The sequence below is a fragment of the Rutilus rutilus genome (assembly GCF_951802725.1).
Source record: "Rutilus rutilus genome assembly, chromosome: 7".
NCBI lineage: Eukaryota > Metazoa > Chordata > Actinopteri > Cypriniformes > Leuciscidae > Rutilus > Rutilus rutilus.
This window is the reverse complement of record NC_140221.1, coordinates 3,714,402-3,728,808: the sequence shown is the minus strand read 5'-3', so window position 1 is coordinate 3,728,808 and position 14,407 is coordinate 3,714,402. Positions and strand designations below refer to the sequence as shown.

The 14,407-nt window shown below is 38.3% G+C and overlaps 1 protein-coding gene across 1 annotated transcript; it reads right to left on the bottom strand.

The window, feature by feature from the left end:
• Positions 1–5,773: 5,773 nt before the first annotated feature.
• isca1 (iron-sulfur cluster assembly 1) lies at positions 5,774–14,407 on the bottom strand. The gene is made up of 4 exons (XM_084415186.1): positions 14,216–14,407; positions 8,708–8,761; positions 8,513–8,618; positions 5,774–6,649 (listed from the first exon to the last, which is right to left on the bottom strand). Exons 1-4 carry the CDS (start codon positions 14,294–14,296, stop codon positions 6,501–6,503), a joined length of 390 nt encoding a protein of 129 aa, XP_084271312.1. The 5' UTR covers positions 14,297–14,407; the 3' UTR covers positions 5,774–6,500.

Sequence of the window (14,407 nt, the reverse complement as noted above, 5' to 3'; positions counted from 1 at the left end):
TACCAACATAGATTAAAACAACAACAACAATAAAGGTTCCAAAATGGGGTTTTCACAGCAATGCCATTTTTGTTCCCCAAAGAGACTTTCATACCTTAAAAGAACCTTTTTTTCTAGAGCGAAGAACATTTAAAAAATCTAATTGACACTATAAAGAACTTTTGAGCGATGAAAAGGTTCCATGGAAGATGAGGGTTCTTCATGGAACAATCGCCCCTAAAGAATCTTTTTTCAGACTTGTGTTGTGTTGCACTTAACTACATAAAATTTTTTGAAGGGATTCCAACCATATTTCAAGCAATTTAAAATGTTGAACAATGGGCATCTGAAGTGTCTCAGGCTCAGCTGATGGAAATAATCCATTATTTATCAGCTTTAATACATCTGCCAAATTTTTTTATTGGGCTGATAACCATACCATTGAAAAATGAACTTAGCCTATATCAGCCGATACCAATATGGTGGCCTATATATTGTGTATCCCTATCTAAAACCTCACTGAGATACATAAATTGTGGCATCTTCTCTATATTTGACAACTAGCCCCAGTCTTCCCTATATATGAACATATAATTTAATATATTGTTAAGATATAGTGTATCATATTCATATTGGTTGTGATTTTATTGTTGTAATCACTAATTCAAACAGCACTAAAGAGGATGGCCATCCTCAGCCACAGCTCCATGTTGTTTGTTTTCTAAAGTTTTATTAATGCGTATGTATTGAAGGAGACCCATTCTCATGGTCAAACACAGTTTGAAATGAGTCAACCATCTAGTTTGCTTATTTACAAATTAAGTAAATCATTCATCGAAGGGTGAAATTAAACTTGACAGATCCCCATCAAATAATGTGTCATTCGACATTTAAAGTCCCCCTGTAGTCAATCATTTTATCCCTTAAAACTCATCTTTGATCACCAAAATGAAAAATGGCTTAAAGGCACAATATGTATTTTTTTTGCTTTAAAAATATAAAAAAATCACTATATCTATGTTATATATATATTTTAAAGTTGTGTATTTACATTATCCCGACAGTTCCAATTAACTTCTAAATCCAGAGAAATTAATATTTTAATTCGAAGACACGGACCGTGTCTTTATTTCCGTTTTGTCGCCGTCAATGCCGTCATATCCGTGTTGTCTCTGGTTTCCGCTCGTGCTGCCATGGCAACCAGAGCTATGACCCAGAGCCCTCTGATAGTAACCAAACAGACACAGACAACTGTGTAGTTCGCAATGTCTATCTGCACGCTGTTGTTGTTTCGTTCAAACATTATGGACCATGGCAAGCAGACTTTGGATAAAAAAGGAGAACTAAAACGAGAATCAATATCAGCGCGGTGTTTTCGAGATGCCGAGAGCTCCCATAGACAGTATATAAACGAGAGCTCCACGTCCGAGACTTCGACAACTCCTAAACAGGTGAGCACATTTACATAAAACTAATCAATATTATATAGTTCAACAATGATAAAATGTTAGAATATGATCTGTATGTTATTCTAATGTTGATCTAGCTTACTGCTAGTCTCATACAGACAAACTAACGTTAACACATACATTTCAACACATTCAAATGCAGTTTAGTGTGATAGTGTAATGTTAGACCAAGTGAAACAGCGCTGCGTTACCGCACAAGTTTAATTTGTCTAATAAACTGACCTGTGAGTAGTAATTCTGCACGTGTAGTTCAGTAAAATGAAATGTCCATATTCCTTTTATATCCGTGGGACTCGCATCGCGTTTGGAGCTGATAGCTGTCTCTTAGCAATCCCGAACTGCTTCATATCACAGTCATGATAAAAGCATCGATGTATTCACTCATCCATAAACATTATTAGATAGGCCGGCTTGACGTTGACGACAACATCCATAATTCTTAGCATGTGTTGCGTCATCAAACTACGCCTTTGTTATTGTAAAGAGGTTAGCGACCCCTAGTGGCGAAAAATTCCATACTGTATACGTTTAAGTTAAAATATCTTGAATGTAACTCCACACCCTTGGCTCATTTAGTATACGCGGTTGGCGGTTCTATGAATATGTAAATGAGCCCCGCCTCCACTCACTCACTCAGCTCAGAGATCCACTCGCTGATGATCACACATTGATCTGATTGTTTACAAGTTAGTTTGTGACGTCAGAAACACCAGCGATTTCAAAGCGTCCTTTGGTTCACTGCAGTTTTAAGGAGGAAATACTCAGCAATGGTGTCGACTTATGAATTTACACATGGTTTGTCTTAAAGCATATTAAAAACACCACATAGACATATAAACAACATTAAAAGCTGGATTTTCACCACAGGGGGACTTTAAGAGTTTTAATGACTCTTTTACTGAGATGCTGCTTCAAATAGCCTAATGAGGACCAGTCCACAATTATTCAGATCTGTGATGATGAAGAACTTAATAACAACAAAACTCATAAGACTGAAGAAAGGGGAACATCCAGTGGAGGATGATATCTGTGTGACCCGGAAGAAAGATGACGAAGAGAGAAAAATGGAGATACAGCTGTGAAAGATACAAAAAGAGGAAACTCTATGTCTAAAAAGAAAATGAGTCACAGCTTTTCCCTTCCTTTCAGTCTGGGCCATATTCAGACATAATAGTAAGTGTCCAGCAACAACAAATAAATCTTTCATATCAGCTCCATTCACACATCATAGCATAGGCTATTCGTGGGAGTCAATAGAGAAGCAGTTTCTTTTGGCTGCTGGCCTTGTAAGTTAAAGTTGCAATTCATTCGCTGCAGTTAAGATGAAATATATAGTACAGACATCTGTGAGCCTTATCAGTAATACACCAGTCCGTTCAGTTGTTTTATGTGTCTGGTAAGGCCCGTTCATATTATTGAAGCTTAATGTCCGCCACAGAATAAAACATTTAAAAAGAGAATTGTGACTTTTAACAGTTAACATCTCGCAGTTCTGACATTATACACATTTGCGATTCTCTATCATGCAATTCTGAAATTCGCAATTGTGAGGGAAAAAAATCAGAATTGTGAGATAAGAATTTTTTTTATTTACACCAAGTACGATAACGATAAATATTGCTGTCGTAATTACCTTTCTATCCCTCCACTGACAGCTACGCAACTACCACTTTGACTCTTCAAAAAGTTCATAAAGAGATCGTAAAACTAATCCATTTGAATAGGCCTATATTTTCTGAACTGACACGATTGCTTTATATGATGAACAGATTGAATTTATAGGCTTTTATTCACATAAACACTGATCAGCGAACACATCAGTTTTGGTAAACAGGGGCCTGTTTCAATAAGGAGGTTCAACCAACTCTGTGTTAAAACTTGAACTCTGAGTTGACTTACCCTGAGATGGGAAACTCTGAGTTTTTGGTTTCAGAACAGCTGAAATGAGTTAGTTCAATCAACTCTGAGTTGACCTACTCTGAGTTAAGCGTGTGCACCACAACTATAAAAAGCCATTATCAATGGAGCGCAGATATTATGAGTCACCATGGCAACAAGGCCAGACAACAAGAGGTCTTCATAATTCTCACCAGCAGAACTGGATGTGTTTCTGCAAGCATATGGAGAGTACGAACATTATTTCGTTTATAAGTTATAAGTTTACATTTTAATTACTGTTATACAGTGATGGGTGTAATTAATTACCAAGTAATCTAAATACTGTAATTTTATTAAAGGGATTACTCTTAATTCTTCTGTAATTTAAAGTTAAATCTGATGTAATTGTATTAGACTATAGAACAATTCTGTATATGCTATTTAACATACATTTTTAAAAGATATATTTTTAATGTAATCTTCTCCCTCATACACACTTGGGTCAATTTAAGAATAATTCATGCAATTGTATATTGTTTATTTGAAAGCATTAAAAGTACTGTTTCTTGTCTCTCCTTGTGTGTTTAAGGTTGACATGGGATTTAGTAATTAGTAATAAGTAGACCAATAATTTCTAAAGATAAGTCATTATTACATTAATCTAATTACACTGTTGAAGATGTCATTTGTAGTTAGTAATACAAGTAACTTACCCAACTGTTATAATATCAGAGGTGAAACTGGAAGAACAGTATGTTATTCAACCTAATTTTAATTTTCATGTAGGTGCAATCCTGCAGGTATTAAAAGAACATGGCAGCAGCTGAAAATTAAATATAAAAACATAATTCAGTCAAGTAAGGCTTGATCATATCATGGGTGTAGGCTACCTGACTTTACAAACATTTGACATATTAAATAACTAAATAGCATTCAGTGTCTAGCAGTGCAGCAGCATTTTCAGCTGAGGGAATTCCTGGAGGGACTTCAGAGCCAGTCACTCCTGAAGATCCAAGAGCCTTCATAAAATGTAAGAGGTTTACATATGTGTTATTTTTTATATAGGCTATTTTTTATATTTCCATATATTTTACTTTGGGTTAGGATTTTTGTTGATCTCAATAGATTCTGGTGGTAATATCTGTCTTTTGGAGCCTCATGTCCCAACAGGACCCCAGGCAGTTGTAAGTCGCCTACTTAATACACCAGAAATTATGACAAATAGTGCTATAAAGTGTACTCAACCAAATGCTCATCTTCACATGACAATGAGGATAAAGAGTTTCTGCTGCCACAGAGAGGCCTACATAGGTAATGTTAATATTATGTCTGTCTACACATCAAACAATCTACACACTCACATTTTTTTCACATTTTTATGTGGAGTAGCCTATAGAATCTAAGTATAAATGGGTATTCTTATCTAAAAAAACAAAACAAAAAAACAGTAAAAATAGCAGTCTTTTATTTATAAAATATTAATTTTAGTAATGAAAAGGTACTGAAAGAATGAATGAGGTGTTTAAACACTGCTTCCTCTTTAAAAAATGGGAGGAGACCGAAAGAAACTCTGGGTTTACCGAAGAAAACCTGCTCCTGACCAGGTTTGGTTCACAGAGTAAGTTACCATGGTAACTGACTCTGAGTATAAGTTACCTCTCTTTCAGAAACGGGCTTGACTTACTCTGCTTTCTCAGGTTTAACATACCTCCCATTCTGAAACAGAAAACTCAGAGTTTCCCTCATTTCAGGGTTAACATACTCAGAGTTTTCACTTAACCACCTTTCTGAAACAGGCCCCAGGTTGCTTGAGCTTCTGTTTATGTTCGCTGGTCAATGTTTATGTGAATAAAAGCCTAAATATGTCACGTGGTCGTAGCTCTCAGAAAATTACGAGTCTAAAGTTTTACAATCACGTGAATGCTTTTTACAAGTGAGAATAGTAAAAATCGTTCTAAATATTAAACACCACAACTATAACCATTAACGATATCGTAGGAATAATCGTTATGGTTATCATTCTTGATGTATGAGTTGTGGTTATCAAAACTCTGACGTAATGTGTTGTTGCCTCATCCGCGAGTTCATCTGGATCGTTTTGCCTCGCTTAACATTCATTTGTGATCAATAATTTGGAAATCAATACAAATAAAACTATACATAGGCTAAATAAGATAACATTTAAATATTTTCTTTTAACCTAATAATACAGGTTTAACAGAGAAAACAAAAATTTATAATAAACGAAATATTTTGACATTTATCATCTGAATATTCCCAATATACAGTAAATGAACACTTATCTCAAATATCTGCATATAATCAGTGCAGTGATTTTTATTTTATTTTTTAAGGGAGGGAATTGAGAATTATTAATTATTATTTCTTTAATAACAGCGCCACGTTCAGGACACTAAAGGCATTTCACTCAAGAAACAGCACAGAAGTAAAACGTAAGGTTTATTTGTGCGTTAAAAGACAGTCGAATGGATTTACATGGTTATGTACATATTACACTAATAACACTTCAACAGAAAACAAGTTCAAGTCAATCAATTGCATTTTAAAACTTGTGTAAATGGCATCAGTTCCTGTGCTGCACATTATGGGCTGAAAGTGAAAAGCTTTATTATATAAATGAACATCCACCAGGCAGATGAATCTTTTATTATTATGTAGATTGTTACAGTTTTGAACTGCTGGTCCACAATCCACAAAACAGCCATGAGGAAGCGACTGCAGGTGTCGTGTGTTGTAGATGTAGGCCGGAGCTGTGAGGTCACGTGACGACGTTCAGCAGGTTCAGCTCATCAGGATAAGCCTCAGCACAACACAATAACTGGATTATTAAATATGAACATGTCAGTGCGACTAAACGGTACACAGCTTTCTGAGAAGAAAACAAAGCAATGGAGTGCAGTTTTAACTCTCTGAGCTGCATGACATACAGGCACATGTAAAATAAATATCAAGATGCTCAATAAACCAAGTGAAATGAGTTAATGATCCTCTAAGTGTTTTCTGAAATATGAAATACATGGGCTTGTGTTGAGGTGAATGTTGGCAGCACAGGAACTGATGGCCAAACAAGCCACTAAGCATCAGTCTCTTTCTCCAGCTCTTTACCCACAAATCTAGGATTGATCGGATGGGATGTCCTGGAAGGGTCAAGGGTCATATGTTGAAGCTTTCTCCACAGCCACACGTCCCTTTGATGTTGGGGTTGTTGAATACAAACTCGCTGGAAAGTTTCGTTTCGACGAAATCCATCTCTGTGCCGAGCAGCGTCAGCTGGGCCTTCTTCTCAATGAACACTCTCGCGCCTGGAGAAATACACCACAAATATGATTATTCATAACATACGAAACACACTTCTGTGCAAAAGTTCAGGGTCAGTCATTTATTATTTTCTTTATTAAAGAAATTAATACTTTTATTCAACAAGGATGCAATAAATTGATGAAAAGTTGTTATAAAAGTTTTCGATTACAAATAAATGCTGTTCTTTTGAACTTTCTTATAATAATAAACTGTTTCAGCATTGATAATAATCAGGAATGTTTCTTGAGCAGCAAATCAGCATATGATTATATCTGAAGGGTCATGTGACTCTGGAGTAATGATGCTGAAAATTCAGCTTTACATCACAGGAATAAATTACATTTTACAATATATTCACATAGAAAACAGCCGTTTTAAATTGTAATAATATTTCACTTTTTTTACTGATTTTTGATCAAATAAATGCAGCCTTGGTGAGCAGAAGCGAAAAACATTTAAAAAGTGTACAGAAAACATAATATTGTAATAATTTGTAGTGATCGACCGATATATCGGGCCGATATTTGCGGGTTTTACGTGTGTCGGCATCGGCCGTTAAAACGTTGTTCTATATGTGCGTGCAACTATAGCTAAGCAAGTTTGTGGGTCCAAATGGAAAACACGAATGCCGAATGCCTCTATAAAACTGCTTGTTATTGTATTTAGGGAGCTGCAAATAGCTAAGTTTGAGGCTATCCATATGCATACGGCAGCTGTTACGAACACTGGTCATAGGATTAAATAATGCCGACGTTGTTCCGTGATTCCGTGATATTTATGGGAGTTTTATTCAGCGACCACCTGGCTGAGGTTTGGACGTGTGCTCATATAAGAAGCGACGCGGTGGCGACACGCATGCGATGCAGCGCGCTCGTTTGTCCAGGCGCTCCTATGCCGTGGTGAGATGAAAACATCTAAACTTTTCAGAATGCCGCAAGCGCACGCAGGTCATGTGACAAAACACAACTGACCTTTCCATGACAACATCGAAAGCTCGGCCGAACAGCTGATCATAGCTGGACAGGGAGGGTTTTTATTTCTCATCTCCATAAATATATGTAGTCGTAAAGGGCTAGAAATAAATGAATCCTTACTTCCTCGTCATCATGGAGAGCGCAGTTCATGGTTGCATAGCAACGACAGACACCACGGGAGCGCTTGTAGAAAGGAGAAAGCGGCGCGGCCGTGCTTTTCCACACGTTTTAGACGCGATATGTGAACAGTCCCTAATTCATAATAAACTGAGAATCTATTTGGTTTAAAATCGTTTTTGTTTTGTTTAAAATGGAGGAAAAGCCATTTTCTTAGGAAAGCCATTTGCTCTACAAGAGATTAAGTTAAGTGCACTCAAATTTAGGCCTAAGCATTAAATAACTAGGTTGTAAATAGTTGGTTACTTTTAAAATTAAGTATAGTACAGTTTGCACTTTATTATGCTGCTTGCTTGTTGCTACTGTGTGCAATAGTGTAATTATTTTATTTATGTTTAAATATTTATTTTCAGAATTTATTTTCAGAATTTGAATTATGCTTAAATATTTATTTTTAGTATTTTCAGAACTGAACTTTGTTTTTTTTTTACTTGTTCTACCTCACATGTTTTTAATATTTGTCAAATATAGTTTTTTTTAAGTTCAATAAATGTTCCTTTTTTTTTAATTGAGACTTGTAACATTTGTTATCATCAATGTGTCATTTTTATGATGTAAATTGAGTGAGCAAAAGCAGTATCGGCTCCAAATATCGGCCCAAGAAAATCGGCAGCCCGTATCGGTCATCGGCTAAGGCTGATGAAAAAAAAAAAAAAATCGGTATCGGCACTAAAAAATCCATATCGGTCGATCCCTAATAATTTGTCAACTCACCATCTTGCAGCACCTCCTCGTCTGATTTGTCTTTCTCTTTAGTGTAGTCAAGAGTGTAAGTGAGGCCATTGCAACCTCTGGTTCGAACACCGACCTTCAGGCCGATCTGTTTGAAGACGGATGAAGAACTCGAAGAATGAGACGGGGGAAATGCATCAAATGCTCGTGACGACTAATAAGAGAACAAATACTCACGTATTCTGGTTTATTCTGTAAGAGCTGTTTGACTTTATTCACAGCTGAAGGCGTCTGGAAATGAAGAAAAGACAAGAGACGTCAAATCAACATCCTTTAGTTAACTATTTGCAAATAAATACACTCTTTTAGTTGCTTTTCCCCTAAAGTTTGCTATAAAGACTTTTTTTTTTTACAATATATATATATATATATATATATATATATATATATATATATATATACACACTCACCTAAAGGATTATTAGGAACACCTGTTCAATTTCTCATTAATGCAATTATCTAATCAACCAATCACATGCAGTTGCTTCAATGCATTTAGGGGTGTGGTCCTGGTCAAGACAATCTCCTGAACTCCAAACTGAATGTCAGAATGGGAAAGAAAGGTGATTTAAGCAATTTTGAGCGTGGCATGGTTGTTGGTGCCAGACGGGCCGATCTGAGTATTTCCAAAGTCCTTTTAGGCAAGTCGTGCCACTCGGCCGCCATCTTGGCAACGCCTCCGGGCAGCTATTTCGGACTAACAAGACCAGGCTCCTATCTAAATGAATGGGCAGAGAGTCAGAACTGCACTTTCACTGGTCACCGGGACATAAAAACTGCATGTATAGAAACAGCAGTAAAATATGATAAAAATCGCTGAAAAAGTTTGATGACTTTGCCCCAAAATAAGGTTTAAAATGCCTTTTCCCCCACAGGTTATACTTTACTACGCATGCGCAAGAGTTTACGACACCAACTTCATTTACGTCTCTATCCAGAATGCCGGTGTTGTGCAATAATCAATGTCAATATTGTTCTCCATTATTTAAATATAAGCAGGTTTGCACTTTATCAGTAATAACAATGTATTGTATAGATAAATTGTTTTAACTATTCATTTACATGAATCGGTTCAAAAGAGTCATTAGTTCGCGAATTGGACGTGTCATACGGTTGTGTGATTATCCCAGCAGTTAGGACATGGACATCCCACAAGGTTAGTGTCAACACAGAAAACATTACATCACTGGATAGGTTTTTTCGTTTATTTAGAGAGTAATTTTATGTCAGCTGAATGTTGAATGCATTTCAGAGAAGATAAGGCAACGTATTTAAGCACAAATCACACCCAGCAGTAATTCAGGGGAAAAAAATCTCAGAATGCTTCACATGAAACTTTGGTCTTCCGACCTTTTACCATAATGTCGTTTTATTTTGATTAATATGCGTGCGGGAGAGAGAGCAAGACAGCGCTTAATTTGGAGACGGTGAAGTCTTGTTTACACTTTTGCCTGGCTCTGAGGAGAGAGAGAGAGAGAGAGAGAGAGAGAGAGAGAGAGAGAGAGAGAGAGAGAGAGAGAGAGAGAGAGAGAGAGAGAGAGAGAGAGAGAGAGAGAGAGAGAGAGAGAGAGAGCGCGCGCGCGCGCAACCGGGGCGCTCTCTCTCTCTCCGCTGTCGCAAAACCTCAACTGTGCGCATGCGCCAGTGGAACCAGACGATAGGCTTAAATGTTTCCTGGCTTGACTTTTAAAAGCAGATGATTGGCTTACCAGCGGGAGGGGCGGGACATGTGCATACAACCGCCATCTTTGCCGTTACGGGTTTTCCTTATATAGTTGTATTGAGGATTGAGGAAGTGGCATGTCTCATAATAAATAGTCTCTGGTATTTCACAATCTGCTCAGTTACTGGGATTTTCACGCACAACCATTTCTAGGGTTTACAAAGAATGGTGTGAAAAGGGAAAAACATCCAGTATGCGGCAGTCCTGTGGGCGAAAATGCCTTGTTGATGCTAGAGGTCAGAGGAGAATGGGCCGACTGATTCAAGCTGATAGAAGAGCAACTTTGACTGAAATAACCACTTGTTACAACCGAGGTATGCAGCAAAGCATTTGTGAAGCCACAACACGCACAACCTTGAGGCGGATGGGCTACAACAGCAGAAGACCCCACCGGGTACCACTCATCTCCACTACAAATAGGAAAAAGAGGCTACAATTTGCACGAGCTCACCAAAATTGGACAGTTGAAGACTGGAAAAATGTTGCCTGGTCTGATGAGTCTCGATTTCTGTTGAGACATTCAGATATTCAGATGGTAGAGTCAGAATTTGGCGTAAACAGAATGAGAACATGGATCCATCATGCCTGGTTACCACTGTGCAGGCTGGTGGTGGTGGTGTAATGGTGTTGGGGATGTTTTCTTGGCACACTTTAGGCCCCTTAGTGCCAATTGGGCATCGTTTAAATGCCACGGCCTACCTGAGCATTGTTTCTGACCATGTCCATCCCTTTATGACCACCATGTACCCATCCTCTGATGGCTACTTCCAGCAGGATAATGCACCATGTCACAAAGCTTGAATCATTTCAAATTGGTTTCTTGAACATGACAATGAGTTCACTGTACTAAAATGGCACCCACAGTCACCAGATCTCAACCCAATAGAGCATCTTTGGGATGTGGTGGAACGGGAGCTTCGTGCCCTGGATGTGCATCCCACAAATCTCCATCAACTGCAAGATGCTATTCTATCAAAATGGGCCAATATTTCTAAAGAATGCTTTCAGCACCTTGTTGAATCAATGCCACGTAGAATTAAGGCAGTTCTGAAGGCGAAAGGGGGTCAAACACAGTATTAGTATGGTGTTCCTAATAATCCTTTAGGTGAGTGTATATAACCAGAAGAAAGAAAATATAGTTTATCTGACAACTTTCCCATTATCTGTTATTTTCCTTTTCTACTAAAGTTCAAATTTCACCACAACTTTTCAATAATTCCACTTCAGTTGCAAACAACTTCTCAAGGAATGTGGAGGTGTTGATGTCTGGTGAATTACAGGAGACTGGACAGTGGACACAATCTAATACATTAAACCATCCAGATTAAAGCACTTTGTGTGACGTCTGGACACTCACATGTGACTCCATGGTCTTGAAGATGCTATCTATCTATCTATCTATCTATAAATATCTATATATTCATATAGCAAACGTAAATACTAGGGTTTGTCAGAGTTTTCATTGACAATGGAAACCCACATGTATGGGAGTCAGAGCATGTGAGCGGAGTGGAGCGGTGAGAATCTCCGCTCATCGCTCACTGAACTGTTCACCCCTCCGCTCCCCCGCTCAAAGCTACATCAGGCCGCTCCGCTCATTTTCGCTCAGCGCTCAACCCAGTTTGCTTCGCGCTCCACTCAAATCACCCCCCGCTCGCTCCAAAAAAGGAAAAAAAATCTACATGTAGGCTATATTACTTGTAGCGGTCCCCAACCTTTTTTGCGCCACGGACCGGTTTAAAATCAGACAATATCAGACACGGACCGGCCTTCAAGGTGTGTGACGGATAAATACAACAAAAATGATTAAAATGATACGACTGGCATAAAAACTGGGGTATTTTTTTAAATATCCTATAATAATAAACGTGAATCCAATGTGTAGGCCTACTCGCAATTTTATTAACAGCGTCCTCTAACATCGCGCAGGCAAATGAGAAAGTCTGAAAACAAACAAAATGCCCCCAAAAGAAAAAAAAATCTCTATGTTTTCAGTGCTGATGCGTTCACGTAACATGTAAGGGCACCTAAAAGCTGTCACAACGAACCGGCAAAATGATTATGAATATGTAAAATATAGCAGAAGACATTTTAATTTTTTTTATGTCTGTCGGCTGGAAAGATGCTGACTCGTGATCTTCGCAGTAGTGAACGCGCCTGAGAGAAATGCACATTTCATACGGGAGAGCAGTCTGTTTTCTTTCGTTTTGAATTGTTCTGTTTAAAAGTAGACATTTCAAGCTTTATATATATGTCTCAGGTGTGTGAGGCAAGTTGGCTATACGCTGAGTTTCGGTTCATTCATGAGACAAACTCCAGGTTCACGCCGGCGCCTTCGTATCGTGGTTATCTATTTTCTAATATATTTCTAATATTTAATAATATTAAATCCAGACAATGGTTGATGAAACCTTGATTAAAATTAAGATACAATTAATACAAAACGAAATTAATTTTAAAGACAGGCTTTGTGCTTTCTGTTTGAGGTCTGAGTGAAAGTTTTAAAGCAGTCTTAGTGCCGCCTTCAGAGCGCTCACGTCCGTAACGGAGAACTGTCCCGTCCATAACATTTTTTTTTTTTTTTTTGTATAAATTTCTAAATAAATGTGACTTATAGTCCAGTGCGAGGCTAGGCCTATGTTTTTTCTTCTTCATGGCGCATTTTTTGACTGATGCGCCTTATAGGCTACTCCGGAGCGACTTATATTGATAGGCTACACCTGTATGAATTCTCATTTTACTTTTTGAACTCCATTATTGAGCCGAGTTTTGCCTGAAAATAGTCTACTGTTGATGACTGTGCAAGACAAATGGATTCAGGGTCAGGCTTGACTGAGCATGCTTCAGACTCGTGGTGTGAGCGGAGCGGAGCGAAATTGGAGCGGGAAATGCGACGCTCCGTCCTTTTGAAATTGCCGCTCTGCGCTCTGTCCAAGATCCGCCCGCTCGCGCTCCCCGCTCGCTCCCGCTCCACTCCGCTCACATGCTCTGATGGGAGTCAGTAAATATCAAGGCTGATACTAGTGATGAAGGAAGTTTGATGGTTTAAGACCTTTAAGGCAAAACTAGTGTTTATATTTTTATTTTTTTTGCCACGCATAAATCAAAAGAATACAAGCGTCAGCAAAACTTAAAATGACTCAGCGATTTACTGCAGAGCAAGTAGGCTACAGTACACAAGTCTACTGGAAATCGTTTTAGATAAAAAGCATATGCTAAATGTCTGGATCCTGATTGCAAACATTGTATCACACATAATAAAGAATGTTAAAACTGCTTTGACAGCAACTACATATGTAAATAGCGTCAAACAGTGGCGCATGCGCAGTAACATGTTGATTAAAATCACTGATTGTATAAACATTAAACAACTTTAGCACGTAAGTTACTCGATAAACATTTGTGTTACAGCAGTGGAATGCTGAAATTCGTGAGATTATCAACAAACCTAAATTATACGCGTGTTATCTGATCACAGCAACATGGATAAGATCCCGCTGTCCTAACTTTACCCAGAACAACTGCTCCTATTCACCCGGACAGGACACACAAGTAGAGTGAATGACAACAACTTTAAACAGGCACAAACGTAGGAAGGGCACGACGAGGCAGATCTAGAAGGTTCTGATGCAGGAACGTAGTAACTTAACGTTACATAAACATCATTAAGCGCTTGATACGATCTCCAAACATCTGCTAACGGCTAACCTGCCCAAACACTGACCTTCACGTCAAATTTAACTTAAATAACTCAACCACATTGCAATAACCTGCTCTTACGTTTGAATATCCATCTGACTGTCTCAGAATGGACGACGTTGTCTATTATTATACCGTTATTGATCAGATATCCGAGCTCTGGCTACGGCTAAACGCATCTGTCATGTATGCTATGTCAAGTATTTGAGAACTAAATGTTTGTTCGGTCTCGTCATGGTGTTGAAAACGGAGTCAACACTCACCAGGGTTAAAGCGGCTCTTGTTGACAGTATTTTCCGTCTGCTAACCGCCCTTACAGTCGCCCGTGCTATGGAGGCTGACATGTTGAAGTTACTTAAGCACTTCGTGTTTGGACGTAAACACCAGAGGTAATGCAAGGAACGCCCTCCCCACAGAACGCACAGGATTGGTTGGTTATTTGATTGACAGCTTAT